Here is a 17,159-nt window from a genome sequence, read left to right on the forward strand (position 1 = left end):
TATGGTCAATAAAGTAAATACCTACTACGGTTTGTCTATTCGCGGAAAAGCGAGGGAGAATTGCTCCTCCACTGCTGGCTATCTGTATACGCTGCTCGAAGACGTTCTTTTTTTTGTAATGCCAACAGAAGAAAATGATATGTCACTAATGTCAGCTGTCATGTACGTCACAGTGTTGCCAGAAGGTTACTTTTGTAACCTTTTAGGTTACTTTTGAACTGCATTGGTTACTTTTAGGTTACACTGATGAAAAGGTTACTTTTAGGTGATTTTTCAGAAATTGTAGAATAACTTTTACAGGTTATTCAGTAAAAAATATTAATAGTGACAATTTAAAAATTATGTCATAAACTGCATTTAAACATGAATTTGATTTATTATTTGTTAAAAAAATGAGTTTTAGCGAATGTTTTTCGATAGTGAAACGCAAATCCATGAAACGTTATTATACGACCGGTCACTTTTCGGTCTCATGGAATGGTTAAAATTTTTCGAATGTAGGTAAACGATTGATGATCAATTGTATTAATTTTCCATCCATGAACAACCTTACACAAATCGCTCCGCACCCCCAATATGAAGGTTACTTTTTATTCAAAAAGGTTACATTTTTTATATTTCTGGTAATTTCTGACAAGACCCGACTGGCAACACTGGTACGTCATTTTATTGTAAATTTGTCAAAAAGCTTCAAAAAGAGGAATTGCACCAAAAATTAAAATTGTGGTCTAATTAATTATCTGGAAAAGGAAGAACTCGAAACCAACAATCAAAAATCCCTACATTATCTAATTCACGCGTCTACATTACAAACAATTGTATATTCAGTGCTCTTTCTTCGAAACAACAAAATGCCTTCTGAAGCTAAAAACACACCGAATTTCTTTAGGTATTGGTACACAAGGTACCTGTTGGCGACAGAACTGTACATGGTGGAACCCTGGGAGAAGGTCGTGGTCCGTATCCTTTCAAAAATTTGTATTATTTAACATTTCAGAACTTAACCTACATTCCAATGTTATCACTGATGATTCATTGAAGTACGATTTAATTGGCGTCAATAGAAAGAAGCCAGTTTTGAGATCGTGAAGCAATAATTCATACACCTTAGTGATTGCATGATACACTTTATCTACTCTTTGGTTGGATATGTTTGGAACTTTTTAGCCTTTAACACACTGGATGCAGTCTAGTCAGGTCAAATGAATGTAGTCTGCACTTGTCAGTTTGCTTTCTTTTCTCGTGCTTGCACTGTCAGATCGCCTCAATACAAAATGTATAAACAGACTGTTGTTTACGACATGTTGCGGGTTGCATTCAGTTTGACTTGACTGCATCAGTGCGATATATCCTTTTAGGTATACAAAAATAATCAAATAAGTTTCCTTAGCCATAAAACAGATTGTCTTATCGCTGTCCTTTTCCTGCTCTTCTGGTATTTCAACTCTGCCATCGTTGTCAGTGGTATTTCAAGACTACGGATCGCTTCATCGAACGTGGAAGAAGTCCTAAGTCCTAGCGATATTAAAAATTAAGAATTAATAGTGAAATGTGTACGAGTTATATGTATTTGAGTTTTTATGTGATGACCAGTTCATCAATATGTTGTAATATGATGACGATTCAAGTATGTTTAATTTTGTCATTACCAAGTTTTGTTTTACAAATCCAAACTTGAGCCAAATACTTGAATTACTGCACTCTATTTTGTCATTCCTGTTATGTTTACCTTAACAATTAAGCCAAATAAAAGTTAATATTTTATTGAAATTGTGTCGTTATTCTTTATTCCCAACCCTAATTATCATTTAATTAAACATAAACACAGAAATATCTTGCAAATTAATATATTTAAACTTTTAAGTAACTTACACAATAGCCGTTCGTATTGCGAAAACATTCTGGCACTTTCAGAGACATGTTCTGTAAATGTTCTACTCCTGTGAGGAACATTTTCTTTGATATGTCTGTTGAGACGACCGTTGGATCCGTAAGCCAGGTTTCCACCTCCTCATTCAAGGAAGACTCCACTTTATACAAAATCTTTGTAAGTAAATTCGACTGTAATTTAATTTTATCATTTTCAATAAACTCTCCAATGTTTTTCAGTACTTGCAGTTCCCTATCCATCACCCAAATGAGTAAGTATTGCTTGTTATTGGCTGAAATAGCACACTCCAAGACAATTTTGCACATTACTGTGTATTGTAATCCGAGGTTGAATTCTTGAGTCATTTTTTCAATGGTAAATATAAAATCATCGGTTGTCATGTTATCTGAAGGAGACTTGTGAGAAAATACAGCCTGCTCCGTGCCATTTTGAATTATTTTTACTTCTGTATTGAATAGTTTCACACTATCCTTGGTTTTGAGTCCCAGCCAGGCCAGGCATCGGTTGCAATGGTAAATATCTCTTTTGGAATTGAACCTGTTGGTTTTTTCAGCCAAAGAGTTCTTGTTGATTTGAAAGAATGTGAGTCTGTAGAGGAAATCTTTCTTGTTTGGTTTCAAGACTTCCTCATGGTTTGTACTGCCATGAGCATGGCAGAACCAGTCCGATATATCCATGTTGACCGACGGAAGCTCTAAAACGCGGTCAAACTTCACTGACTCTTCGGAAACGACATTAGAACAGTTTCTGCAGATAAACTTCAGCTCATTATCAACTTGGACGTTTATCTTCAACTTGCTAGTTTTTACTGAGTCTGGCGATTTATTCGGAGACAAGATTTCATTATAGAAATTACCACCGTTCTTTGGTTCGGTGAGAATCCGGAAGGAAATCGTATTTTGGTTAATTTTAAGACATGACATAGAATTCGGTATTAGATAGCAGAACTCATCGATAGGAATAACTGCGGTAACATCCGTTTCTTCGTCATATTCATCACAGTCCGACAAGCTTTCAATGGAGGAAAGACTGTCGCTTCTCTTCAACTTATAATCGTCGTAAAGATTGATGACGATACAGTTGGATTGTATGCTGATTTTCAAATTGCAATTCTTGCTGAAATCAACTCCAGTGGTAATATAAACGTTACAGCTTCGCAGCCTTGAGCGCAGCTCCATAAAAATATTCTTGATCAACATTTTTGCTTAAATTAATCGATACTCAATGGATCTTTAGCCTCAATTAGCTCGATCTTAATATTTGGTTTAATTCTTTGCACATATCCGTTGGTTTCGTAAACATTGAAGATATTGTCCATCTCTCGGATGGTGAAAGGTAAAGTTGCTTTTTTGTAGTAGTCTCCCATCATTTCGATGTTGTCGATGACCGTGTCGAGGAGGTGGGACTTCTCTGCATAGATGCCGGGTGCCTCGTGCCTCAAGTACGTGAAATGGACGTGAAGGTGGTAGAACGACGGTTGGTAGTGCAGGTAGATCCGCAGCTGAGTGCCTGGGACCTTGTACTTGTCTAGGATACTTTTCTGAAAACAATATTGGAGAGTAAATTAGTCTATTTCAGTTTTATCTACGACATGACATTGTTTAACCTATTAGAGAGTAAATTAGTTAAGTAAATAAATAAAATAAATATCCTTGGACATTTACACTGCGCTTCTAGTCCCAAACTAAGCAAAGCTTGTACTATGGGTACTAGACAACGGATATAAACATACTTAAATACTTTTTTTTTGTAAATACATACTAATTATACATAGAAAACACCCAGTCTAATACAAACAAAATATGTTCATGCACACAAATGTTTGTACTGTGCGGGAATCGAACTCGCTACCTCCGGAATAGTAGTCCGTTTCGAACCACTACACCTAACGGCCGAATTGTTTGTTTATTGCATGTACAATTGGTATAGCGGCTTATAATTACTCAAAACAATAATAAGCTTCATTAATTGATTATTAGGTTAACTTGTGTAAATAAATAATGCAGCTGTCAGATAAACTAATGACCATTGGACTTTGAACTGGTTTCAGTAGAAGTAAGATAATTACCGAGTTTTTTTAATACTATAGTAATAGCCAGGTATTCTATACTATATTACATGTATAATTTAAGGATTTATTTACCTTTCCTTCGTCCCGGACTCTTTTCAACAGCGGAAGGTGGCTACCGTCCAAATCCCTCAATGACTTGATGCCCTTCTGACGCACAATAGCAAGCAGATACAGAGTCTCTTTCGTCACACCGTCCCACTTGAGGTCAGGGAGCAGTACAAAGCCTTCCTTCTCGCACTTGTTGTTGTGGACAATTCTGTCCTGCTCACTTTTGCCTTCTAAGATGTTATATACCCACTGGAAATTAAAACATATCCAATATTATTTTAAGTCGTAACCAGGGATGTTATGGATATGAAGTTTCGGTTATGGATATATCGGATATGGATTTCGGTTGTTAGAATAATATTATACCGGTTACCGTTATGGATATGAAATAATTCGGATTATCCGAAAGTTTCGGATAATTTCGGTTACGGAATTGGATATTAGAATTTCAAAAATGTAAAATTCAAATAGCAAGATGCTACGCGAGCCGTGACCCACATAGCCTCTTTATGCAAGTACTATGACGTCAAATATTTAACTTTTATAACTTTTGAATCGGTGTCGGTTACGGTTACGGACCAGGGATATAATATCCCTGGTCGTAACCATATTCAAGTTACTTGTTATTATCAGTGTTTTGAGATTTGATTGGTAGAAGAGAAGTTTAAATTTTACCTGCAAATTGAACTGTTCTTTCTCAATATGTGGTAGCGTTAACTTCTCGTAAAGTTTCGGAGCCTCCAATATAAGGTGGACCTCTTGCAAGGTAAACTTTGTGATATGCTTCTCTGTAGCTGGATATATCACTGTAGTTTTAACGCCTGAAAGGAACAAATGAAGTTATGAGTAATTTTTATCATTTGCATGCTATTGTTGGGCCAGAAGCAGTGCGGGTCCGTGGCAGCGCAGTTTCAAAGCAGTTGCAACGCGGGCGGTTGTCAAAAAATTCAATATTCGAAAACCACTTTCAACGCGCTGCTACCGCCCTGCCTCCGGTGTGTCATGCTAATATGGCCGCCATAGTAATATAACAGCGCGGGCCCGCGCTCGCGCCGCTTCTGTCCCGCTCCCGCGCCGCCTGGTTTGTAATTCGGCAGTTGCAGTGCGGCGCGGTTGGAGCGCGGGCCCGCGTTAAAATGTAATGTGACACACTTCAAAGAGTTTCTTGTATTACAACTTGCGCGGGCCCGCATTCAAACTGCGCTGCTACTGCCCCGCGTTTGGTCTGCCGAAGCCTTTAACGACGGCACCTATATGTATAAAATGTAAGCCTAGACGCAGACCATCGATTTTTCGTCGGCCGATTATTCGGGCAGTTGATCAGTATGGGCACAGTAGATAAATCAAACAGTACGGAAGCTTCATACAAACGCTCGAAATCAGACTCACGCACACAGACGCACGCTTTACACGAGCTCTAAGCGAACCTCGCAGTCCATCCGTCTAAAATCCGAGAAAAATCTAAAACGTTAAAAAACGGTATCGTTATAGCCAATGAGCTGAATATCTAGTCACTCTAAAAACTTCAGATAAAGGGACGCGCGCGGACGACTCCGCGCGACAAGACAACCCTCACACTCAATTGAAGTGTAGGTATTTAACTCGCCGAAAGGGCCTAGTTTCCGTACTTCTTTAGCTCATATATATACTGTGGTATGGGCATGTATGGAAGTGCGCACATTACACCGATTTGATTTGGCCGATTCTTCATACAATTTAAAATCGGGCACAACTATCGGCCAACTAAAAATCGATGGTCTGCGCCTAGTCTAAAACTTCAATAATTTGCATAACAACCAGTTATTTGTAGAAATTATCATGAACTTATTTGTCTCTAGGTTAATTTTGGCACAAAACGTGTTAGCAGCACATTATTTAAAATGTAAACTTACTTATGATAATTGCGTCTTTTAAACAAAGAAACCATAATTATGCTTACAATCAAAGAATATTATTTACTCTGACGAGAAGAATGGCGAGTGGCGACTCCATAGAAAAAAAAAAGATTTTTCTTGCTAAGTGTTAACGCCATCTAGTGGGTGACTTGGCACTAAGGCGGTATATAATTTAGCCATATGTTCTACCATTATTTTTAATCAATGCACAAGCTTTTCAGAGGTAACTAAGCCCGTCAATATGAACTTTTCGTATGAGATGAGACCAATCCCACAAGAAAAGTTGTTATAGTGACTCGCTAAGTTGCCCTAATAGTTTGTGCACTGATTAAAAATAGTGGAGTAATTTTAATCTAGGTAATATAGGTAGGTAGGCAATTTGAATTCAAACTTGTAATATCTTTTAATGAAGCTACAATCTTTTTCTTTACAATAAGAGAAAATGATACTCAAACAATTGTTTATTTAAAATTAGAAACACATTAGAAACTACAGCTTATTGAAAGATATTACACGTAAAGATTACTGAATTATGAGAAACAGCTACTAAAGATAATAAAAATTAGAGATGAAACGGATAGTTGTTTGGCCGGATACCGGATACCGGATATCCGGCCAGCTGCTAGGCCGGATAGCCGGATATCCGGCGGCCGGATAGTTGGCCCATTGTCTCGTTGCATGTTGTGACGAGTTTAGCGCCGCACAGGTGCTTCGAACGCGATCAGTGGGTCTATTAATAGACTAGACTAGTCACACTTTTCGAAAATCGAATCCGTCCGAATAGAATGTCAGATTTTGCCACTTGTCTAGGGCAGTGGTTCCCGAATGGTGTTCCGCGGAACCCTGAGGTTCCGTGAAAAGGCCGCAAGGGTTCCGTAAAAAATATTATCCCACGTTTCGTGACAGACGTTCGCTCGCACCGACTTGTTTACGCACAAGGGAGGGGCAGGGCGTGCGGGCGGAGTAGTACGGGGGTTCCGCTAGGAAAAGTATAATCAATTAGGGTTCCTTGGCAAAAAAAAAATGGGAAACCCTGGTCTAGGGGGCAGATCAATTCGGGTGATTTCGGTGTGTGATTGAATAGCGAAAATTAAATTAGTCTACTTGCTGCGTAATCTGACTGAACTGCATGCATCATGATGTCACTAGACCATCAGTGAAAAATAGATCGCCTTTTTTATTTGGCAATATTTCGACATTAACAGATGTTTAGGTAGGTACTATTTATGTATTCGTCATAAGTGTGATTAGCCCAGAAAAAAAAAAGTTTTTGAAAGGCCTTAACATGGCTTTTTTGTAACTTTTTGGACTTTAAATAAAAGCCGTCATTATTATAAGCCATTTTATTGATATTTACCTTAAAGATTAATGTATTTCATTTTATTAATAGGAAAATGTCGTAGTTTTTTAATATCCGGTATCCGGCCGGATAGTGAATTTAGGCCGGATATCCGGCCTACCGGATAGTTACCGGATATCCGTTTCATCTCTAATAAAAATACTAGTATCATGAATAATGTTCTTTATTTATTTATGCTGTATAATATATTTTTATTTTCAGTGCTATTTTATCCGCTTCTTTAACAAATTCCCTGTTTTTTTAAATACAGTAGTTGTTTCCCAATGAAGAAGGGCATTCATTTAAAAATCTAGAGTCTACTTTATGAAGGTTTTGTTTGCATTATCTGTATGGATCATTCCACAAAAATATGTCAACTCTTAGTCCGCGCCACATTTCGCATGGAATATTTGTTAATATTTTATTCCAAAATTGTTAAATAACAGCTCGCAATGTGTTTTATTCATCATCCATTTATATTTTTTAAAACTATTTTTCAAACATCTTAAATTCCTTTTAAATGACCCAAAACGTCATTCCCTAGTCATGTCCGTACTCCAAAAGTTTGTGTTTTGGAACCAATATTTATAGAAACATCAACTTGATCCTTTATTATATTAACGAATAATCGATTTAAACGTATATTACACCAAATTCTATTAATATTTTGCGGTTTCAATAAACAATAATTTGATTTTCTTTAGTTGAAAAAGAGTCCAGAGTTATTCCCTCGCCACGCATTGATTTTATAATTTTGCGCTTTAATATGTATTTAGAGTGAATGACATTTAGTTGAGTTTAAAGTACGATACGAAGTTATCCTCAGACCATACTGGCTTTGCGGCAGTCGTTTTTTGAATTAGTGCAAACGTGCCAGTTGTTGCGGAAACATGTGTTGATCCAGTCACTTCGTCAGTCCCTAGTTGAGTAGCTTTATTGATTACAATAGGAAATCTATATATACAGTGTGAGTCACGTTAAAGTGTACATATGAAAATAGATGAAACTAGACCTATTTTTATCGACAAAAAAGAGGTCAAATTTTTTTTGAGATTTTTTTTAAATTTTTTATAGAATTTTTTTTCTTCCAATTGCTTCTTGTAAAGAAAACGTAATAACTTTTAAACTAATCGGTATATCCTGATAAAATAAAAACAATAATCATGCTAAATAACAGGCAATACTAAAAAAATACATAAAATACACAAAAAAGGCCAACAAATAATAAAAAATGATAATTTTTGAAAAAAATCTGCTTAAAAATTCGTGTTTTTTGGTTATTTGATAAATTTCTCTAAAAAATGCCCCTATAACTGGTGGTTTTTATTACTTCGTATTATTTTCTATCGTATTATCTTTGTAAAACTAAAAATCGCATGTCTCTATCCCTATCACAACATTTGCTATGATCGTTTGAACAAAGGCCTGCCACAACATTATTCTCCGCTACAGGTAGAGACAATTTTAATTTTAACTAAAATGCTTATTTTACTTCGAAATTTTTTGTTTTTATTTGAAATCTAACTTGTCTTTATCAAAATTACAAATCTAGAGCCATTTTCAGTTTTGTTGTTAACGAAGCGTTGAATGGCGCGCCCGGAGAGGCTTAGTTCAAACGATCATTGCAAACGTTGTGATAGGGATAGAGACATGCGATTTTTGGTTTTACGAAGGTAATACGATAGAGAATAATACAAAGTAATAAAAACCACCAGTTATAGGGGCATTTTTTGGAGAAATTGATCAAATAACCAAAAAAACATGAATTTTTAAGCAGATTTTTTTCAAAAAGTATAATTTTTTATTATTTTTTGGCCTTTTTTGGGTATTTTATGTATTTTTTTAGTATTGCCTGTTATTTAGCATTATTACTGTTTTTATTTTATAGTCAGTGAGTCAGTGAGTGACAAAATTAAGTAACTTTGACCCGTTATAATTCCTAAACTACTGGTTCAAATTGAATGAAATTTTAAAATATACCGTGTCTTTACAATGCCTGCATAGCTAATGAAAATTCAGCCTTCTAGTTTTATCCACAACGAAGTTACAGGTAGTCGAAAATGGCCTGAATTGCTTCGAGAAAAGGATGGTACGGCCGTGCCGCTTTTTTGCTCGACTTGGTGGGGGCACTGCCGTGCCCCCAGATAAGTTTTATACTTTATTAAAAGTCATATAGGAGTAATGTAGTATGAAAAAATTGAAAATTATAATTTCTCCTAAAATAAAGCACAAAGTGACTGGCCCTTTTAGACATAACATAATAAATAAATAAACTATAATTTACACTAATAAAGTATTCAAAAGCATCTTAAAAAAGTTTGGGACAAAATGATGTCGAAAATATACAGATTTTCATGGAATGACCCTTATAAGTTTTTTTTTCTGAAGTAATTTTTACGATCTCTCGCGACCCCTCTATAGAGGCTTCGCGACCCCCAGGTGGTCACGACCCACAGGTTGAAAAACACTGATATAAACAATTCAATGATTTCTGTTAACCAAAATACACTGTATAATTGACTTTCATATGATTTGCTGTTCGATTATTACCATAACAACTAAAATAAATGCTATGCGATCTTGTAACAATAGTGGGTATGTAATAATTGACTTGATTATACGACTTACTAATAAGTACCTACGCAATACATTAATATGTATGAATGTAAAACTTCAATCATTTGCATCAACCAGTTATTTGTAGAAATTAGATATCACAAATGTCTACTTATTTGTCTCTAGGTTAATTTTGACACAAAACGTGTTATCACATTATCTTTAATGTAGAGTAAACTTACTTTAGATAATTGCGTCTTTTAAACAAAGAAACCATATGCTTAGAATGCACAGAATTGAGCCTCGCAAATAATTCACATACAGGAAAATTATGTCAGAATTTTCATCACACATAATTTTATTATACCATCGTGACACTTTTGGTGTAAACTAAAACCACTAATTTAACCTTCACGAACGAAATAATATAATTAGCCCATGTTATTTGATGAGTAATCACTAGCAAAAGGAACCTTGACAAGAATTTCGAAAGTGTTGGAGGGAGAAAATAATTACTTACCATTCAACGCGCGAAGCGGGAAGCACTCGTAATTTCCGTAAATATCGTTCTGGAAAAACGTTTTGAGCTCTGTGTCCGCCGAAAAATAGCCCGTATCATTCAAATCTTCCTCTTTGAACGCATTTTTCTCAAATAAAACCAAAGCCACGCCACTTTTACCCTTAAATTTACCCTGAATGGTAACCGTCTTCCTATTCGTATTATTGTTCAATATTTTCTCCGGTATAAATTCTTTCAATTCCAAATTATTCTCACTCACACTATTATCGTTATGTTGTGAAATTTTTATTTTCTTTGCACAAGGTGCATCAACGTCATTTTGGTGATCAGGGTCGGACATTTTGTGCTGGGTTGCTAGTTGAAAAAAAGTAAGACGTCTTTTTCAGGTGTTGCCTGTTGCATAAAACCAATAACATAGGAATCGTCGCGGAGTGTTTAAAATATTGGAGAGGTCATAATAAATAGGTTGATCTTTTAATCTTTTACCATAAATTATCTAATTTATACGCTAGAGATTGGAGATAAACTGTATTTGAATTCAGTTTTAGCGACTGTCTACAAGGATTACGTTCCTAATCTTATGGCAATCGCATTTCGAAAAGGATGACTGGGAGCACAGCTGCACAGATGAGACCATAGAGATTTTTTTTTTTTTTTTTTTTTTTTAAATCCTTCCTGGCCTGGAAATTTGTACCATTGGCCGAATACTTGTAAGTTGTCAATATATTCTTTCATGTCGTTAAGAGACCATAGAGAGACTGGGAGTGGTTGCCTGTGACAAAAAGTTATTTTTTCCTATTTATTTTTCCTTGAAACTTCCTTCATAATCAATCAATAATTTTCCGAATAATTTATAAAAGATATAAATAAGCATTTGAGTTAGTGTTATAAAGTTCTATTTAATGATTTGTGTATAAAAATACTTGCTCAACTATTTTGTCAACAATCGACGTAGAGGTCAATTTTGACCAGTGTCGTCAGCGGTCGACCTTTGCCCGCTCCGCTGGTCCGCTTTATACAATACGTTACATTCTTCGATGTCTATTAGGTACTTTCCTCCTGTATACATACAGCATGATCTATTTCATAATCATCTCAATTCAATTACTTTAAGTCCACTGCTGGGACATGTTTACATCGAGCCGCCGCTGCTTGCTGGGTCGTCAAACCATTAAAAGTAGGTACTTATAATATTTTGTGCTATTACTAACAGATTGTACCCATTTTTCCTACATATTTAAGACAGTCAAAGAAAAAAAATCGAATTCTAGTTAAATAATGGGGAACATACTAGAGCCTTAAGGTAAAGACCCCCTTTGTGGCCACTGTACTGATTTTGGCCACTTATAGATATTTACTGTCAACCTAAGTCTGATTTAAACTTAAATAATTTAAACTTTTAATATTGCTTTTTTATTCATACATCCTGTATAGTCGTTAGCCCTGAATACAGTCTGCTCCATTGTGATGGATGGCTTATGATACGATGAACGATTCGAGCATTGTCGGCCAATTGGAAGATCTTGGCTTATGTTGAGGAAATATTCAACTGTAACTATGTACATGTACCTACAAACATAAAGAACTGTTTGTTGAAAAACAAGTTGTTTAAAATTTTAAATTTAATAATAAATCTAGTAGAGACAAAGTCGTAATATGCACCTTCGTGACCCCGAAACTAGCGCCCTACTTGATGAGAGTACCTAGAGCAGTGGTTCTTAACCTTTAAGTCATTTTTACCAAATTTCTGTCTTGTCAGGGACCACCTCATAATTGGTCAAAAACCAGTTTGACTGCAAAATACAGTTTAACAGTGGTTTTGACCAAGGTGTGCATTGTGCAAGTGCCCATCGTGGACCACTTGGAATGCCTCCAGGGACCACCAGTGGTCCGCGAACCACCGGTTGAGAACCACTGACCTAGATCTATGGAAACTCTTCTGGTAAATTCTGATAACATAAAGGTAGCAGGTTAGCGCTAGATGCTACCAATCGATCAACATGGAAAGCATTGGGGGAGGCCTATGTTCAGCAGTGGACGCGGACGTCCTATGGCTGAAATGATGATGATGATGATGAAATTCTGACAAACTGAAGTCAATGCAAGCTGGAATTGTAGTTTTTTTACCATAATTTTATGTAGCTACGCAAAAAGCACTCCGCTCTAAAATACCTACTTCTAAAAGAGTAAGTACACCTACACAAGCTTTAAAATACTTCGAAGTAGAGAGAATAAATCTTTGGACAATTTGGACAATAATAAATAAATAATAAATAAATCTTTGGACAATTTCACTAAATACATACATATTATACATAGTCACACCCAGACCCGTCACAGAAATTAAAATTCATCATTTCAATTTCTGCCCGGCCGGGAATCGAACCCGGGACCTCTCGGCATAGTAGTCCGTTCTGAACCACTCATAATCTGTTTCATGAAACCACTGACCATTATGTATCAATATTTATACCTACTTAATATTGACATTGGTCAGTGTATAAAACATTTGCCATACATGCGAATTCTCTGTCCCTGACTTATTTTTTTAAGCAATATTTTTTCAATGTGCGTTTTCTCGCCACTAAGCAATTAACACAGTAGATAAATCAAACAGTACGGAAGCTTCATACAAACGCTCGAAATCAGACTCACGCACACAGACGCACGCTTTACACGAGCTCTAAGCGAACCTCGCAGTCCATCCGTCGCGGGTGTCGCGCGCGTTGTTTTTAATAATAATTTTATTGCAAGCACTGTCCGCTGTATTTTTAAAAACATGCCACGAGTGTATTGCGTAGTATACGGCTGCTTGAACTCGGCATCTTCAAAACCAGAACTTTCATTTTTTAAACTTCGTAATAATTCTGAATTGTAAAAATTATTAAATATTACTTTTTAAATAGAGTGCTTACATTTCATCTAGTAATAGTTCTTTTTAAATTACGTAATTACGCTTTTTAACAATTTATGTGTATTTGATAAAGTAATTTGCTCCGCACGCTTTTGTACTAAGTGATGAACTGTATTTAAAATAAGGCAATAGCTATGTGAAAGTAAGTATCCGGTATTTTATTTATGAGAAAATAATATCTTCTACCGGCCTCTAATAGTACTTTTAATCAATTTATTCGATTATGTATTGGATTTTTATAGAGCCTCATTAACGTTTTATTTTTTTGTTAACTACTTAGTTAATTAATTTATTCCATTAGGTATTTGATAATTAAAAAACCTGAATAAACGTTTTAATAAATAAGTCAGAACCTTATTAATTTTATAAAGATTAAGAGTGCCAACCCTAACACTCAGTTGAAGTGTAGGTATTTAACTCGCCGAAAGGGCTAAGTTTCCGTACTGCTTTAGCTCATATATCTACTGTGCAATTAATGTAATTTTATATAAGTAATCAAATTAACAATTACTTAACTGGTTGGGATGTTATTTAGGTATTACACAAACACAAATTACCTACTTTTCTGCCAATAATAATAGGAATTGATAATAACACAAAAATCGATTGCTTCAGTGTTATTGACGATAAATCAATTCTCCAATAAGTCGATGCAATCGTTGCAAACTGTGTACGTGCATGATTACGTGGTCGTGACGTCACTCGTCGGCTAGCGGCTGATAATTTCGCCAAGTCTGCTGGGGCCTCGCCGCCACATTGGGTTTGGTGCGAGCCCGGACTAAACTCTAGCAACCGAGTCCAGCCGGTGCCTTCTCTGTGCAGTTCGGGCCCGTAAGAGAAGGCTAGAGCTGGGCCGGAATGGTGGAGTAACGCGCTGGATCATGTAGCGGCGAGGCCCTTTTGTTGGTGTGATTTTTTTTACAGTCCAATCTTTTTTTTAATCAGGAAATTGGAAATGCCAACATAAAAGGTTTACGAGGACGAACGGGGAAAAATCGATCAAAGTATAGAACTTTTCTCTTATCATTAAAATATTTTGATAACTTGGAGCCAGTCTCAATGCTGTTCATAAAAAAAAAGTCGAAGATATAAGACATTTGTTTTTTTAGTTTTGCATCTTTGTCATGTAAAAAGCAATGATACTCCTAAACTGGTAACAAATTACCAGATTGAAAAAAAAAACCTACAATTAGGTACATTCACTTTATTATAATAATAAAATGCTAAAAAGCACTTAATACAATTTATTGGCTTTCAAGCACTCCTTGCCCTTCCCACAACCTGTCGAATTGTAACAACGATATGTGATGTATCAAGCTTCATTAGTAGCCACTAGCCACGGTTATGGCCAAGCCAATAGCTCAACCTACATCTCTGTAAACATAATATTAATTAGAAGAATTCTATCGCTAACGAACCTCCTTCATTTATGCCCGGCGGCTGTACGTTTTGAATGCCTTGGCCATTGATCAATCAGAAAAAATAACAAAAATAGAGCGGGAATGGGCCACAGATACAGAGTATGTCTAAAGGAATGGGCGAAGTAATAGGCGATAAAAAGACCCAATTAAAATAACGTTTTTGTTATGATTAGCATTCGATCGATTACTTTTAATTAAGTTACATTCACAGGTAACTTTGCTATAAAGGTAGGTCTAGGTATATCACATCCAGATAACATTTTTGAGGATTTCACTTCTGCGTCAAAAATTGTTTCACTGACTAAGGTATAATAACTAAGAAAGACAGAAAAGAACTTTATTAAACTTTTAACGAGATAAAATCTTTATTGGAATTACCTATTTCCCGGGCAAAGCTGCAGGATTAAGTTAGTTAAAACCATAAATTAGAGTTTTATGAATATCACCTTTCCGAGCAAAAGTAAAGCACTTAATTTGATAATGAGATACTTAACTTTAATGGCGGAAAATAGCCCTAAAAATTGGTGTAATAAAACTTTTGTATGAATAATATGACCATAAAATTTTATTGTAGAGAGCTCACATAAACTATAATGACGTCATTTGGGTCGTCTCTTTCGTTGAAATGATGATGATACGTCGATTGAATGTTAATGGGCTTTTATTGTAATTAATATTCATTAAATATGCATTCCCTGAAGATTTTATACTAAATAAGAAATGTTATTTTCAGAGTAAAACAATTTCAGGCAAATACTTCTAATAGCTTTTAATAATACAATAGGTCTCACAGGCACCGTAATACAGGGTTACCTAATTATCTACCTAGTACATACCTGTGTTATGTATTTATCTTTAAAATAACTAATGCCTTTACATATTCTACATTCACTAGAACTTAGCATTTATGAACGTCAAATAGTAAATAAAAAAGTAGGCAGTTTTTGAGGTAGGTACCTACCTACCTTATTTTGTCGAATTTTTACTAATTTGATGAATAATTCACATGCATAACGACTTTTTTAATGCAATAAGCTACTTACTTCACATTTTAGAAGCGCCTGATAGAATTTTCGTAGTATCACTTACGCTATAATCTCCCTTACAAAAGTTACAAAATCGAAACAAGATTATTAGATTTCCAAATCAGATAAATACAAAATTTATTGTCTGTTTCCGGAGTCAATAATCATTTGTAGGCGAGAAATCGATATTCCAATTCATAGTAAACGATTATTCTTCATGTTCGAAATGATTGTAGAGGCGCGTCTCAAAAAAGGCGGGCATTTTTTTCTTTATCAGTTAATATGACAGGCTACATACTTAGCCGCAAAGAAAAACCAATCTTATGTTATTTTTTTTATTTTTCATACTTAAACTTCGGAATAAATAGGCAATTTTCCTTTATTTCCCGTTTCCCCTTTTATAACTTGACTCTGGCAAGACGCAAGATTAGGCATAACATATTAAAGCCATGTAAAAAAAAACTTCGGAATATTTAAGTATTTTGTTTCTGTAGTATTGATAACATTTAGTTAATTAATGTAAGTTAGGTAAATCTTGGGGGAGGCCTTTGTCCAGCAATGGACGTTTTTCGGCTGAAACGAAAGAAGTTAGGTAAAATTGCCCAAAAACCAGTAAAAATCGACAAGAAAAATGGATAAAATTGTAAAGCTCTTCATGTGTAAGTTTCAGATTTTTTGGTTGTTATAATTATCCTTGAAATTCTTACATTAAAATTTAGTTTTGACTATTTTAGAAGTTGTTAAAATATTAATTATATTTGAAAAAAAAAACCGTTTTTGTCCTTAATTCAAATAGGTACCTACAGTCTACACAAATACGCACTTCAAAATTCAGTTTGTAACATAGACTATGCTATGTACTTATATTACGAGTATAACTTGTCAAGGAAACTAGATGAATTTCAATTTAAGAATGATAATTGTAATAAGTCGCTCGCATTCCAACTATTAAAAGCTAGAATGTCTTTCTTGGGCTGAATTAAAGGTGATACAATTAATTAACTCTATTGTAAGGCTTGGGATACATAGGGAGGGTCACTCTTTATCATTCTTTAACTTTTATGACGTCATAAAATTAAAATTTCATCCGAGCCGGGCGTGTGCAAACAGAAATATTCTTTCCTTTCTTAAGTAAATATTGAGATAAAGTGAAAAACTTCTAAAGATTTAAAAGACCAGGACAAAAAATATTTAATTACCTTTTGCGAATCAAGAGATACGGACTTCAGGCACTTCAGGCACCATAGCGGAGAGGAAAGGATATTGTGTTTGAAAAACAATCAGATTTCGTTCAAAAAAAATCAAAAATCAAAAATCAAAAAAATATTTATTNAGTTACATCACGTCTCCGCTCAGCTTCGGTCCGGAAATGTGAAATTTAAACTCTCCTTTCTGGAAATCGGGTCTCAGTGTGTCCTGTCCTTAAGGATAATTCATGGATGCGTCGCGCGCATGCGCCGCTCTGACAGTCCGCGCCCG

The 17,159-nt window shown here is 35.4% G+C and overlaps 1 protein-coding gene and 1 long non-coding RNA gene across 3 annotated transcripts; one reads left to right on the forward strand and one right to left on the reverse strand.

The window, feature by feature from the left end:
• The first annotated feature begins 658 nt into the window (after positions 1 to 658).
• On the forward strand, positions 659 to 1,733 carry LOC114355336 (uncharacterized). The gene is made up of 2 exons (XR_003656097.1): positions 659 to 960; positions 1,402 to 1,733. It is a non-coding gene; the product is annotated as an uncharacterized LOC114355336 (long non-coding RNA).
• Positions 1,734 to 1,831: 98 nt separating this feature from the next.
• Positions 1,832 to 10,665, reverse strand: Dcps (Decapping enzyme, scavenger). 2 transcript variants are annotated; one of them, XM_028308132.1, is made up of 4 exons: positions 10,321 to 10,655; positions 4,686 to 4,831; positions 4,035 to 4,259; positions 1,832 to 3,431 (listed from the first exon to the last, which is right to left on the reverse strand). In XM_028308132.1, the coding sequence occupies exon 4, from the start codon at positions 3,088 to 3,090 to the stop codon at positions 1,852 to 1,854; it is 1,239 nt and encodes a 412-aa protein (XP_028163933.1). In that variant the 5' UTR covers positions 3,091 to 3,431; positions 4,035 to 4,259; positions 4,686 to 4,831; positions 10,321 to 10,655; the 3' UTR covers positions 1,832 to 1,851. The 2 variants fall into 2 exon arrangements, with proteins under 2 accessions (XP_028163933.1, XP_028163934.1); XM_028308133.1 differs by having other exon boundaries at positions 2,685 to 3,431; positions 10,321 to 10,665.
• Between the last annotated feature and the right edge of the window lie 6,494 nt (positions 10,666 to 17,159).

Source organism: Ostrinia furnacalis, unplaced genomic scaffold (genome assembly GCF_004193835.3).
Source record: "Ostrinia furnacalis isolate ACB-3 unplaced genomic scaffold, ASM419383v2 OfSCF2392, whole genome shotgun sequence".
Taxonomy (NCBI): domain Eukaryota; kingdom Metazoa; phylum Arthropoda; class Insecta; order Lepidoptera; family Crambidae; genus Ostrinia; species Ostrinia furnacalis.

Bases quoted from the DNA above. Each gene is read 5' to 3' on its own strand.
- Dcps (XM_028308132.1), bottom strand. From the start codon at position 3,090: ATGTTGATCAAGAATATTTTTATGGAGCTGCGCTCAAGGCTGCGAAGC.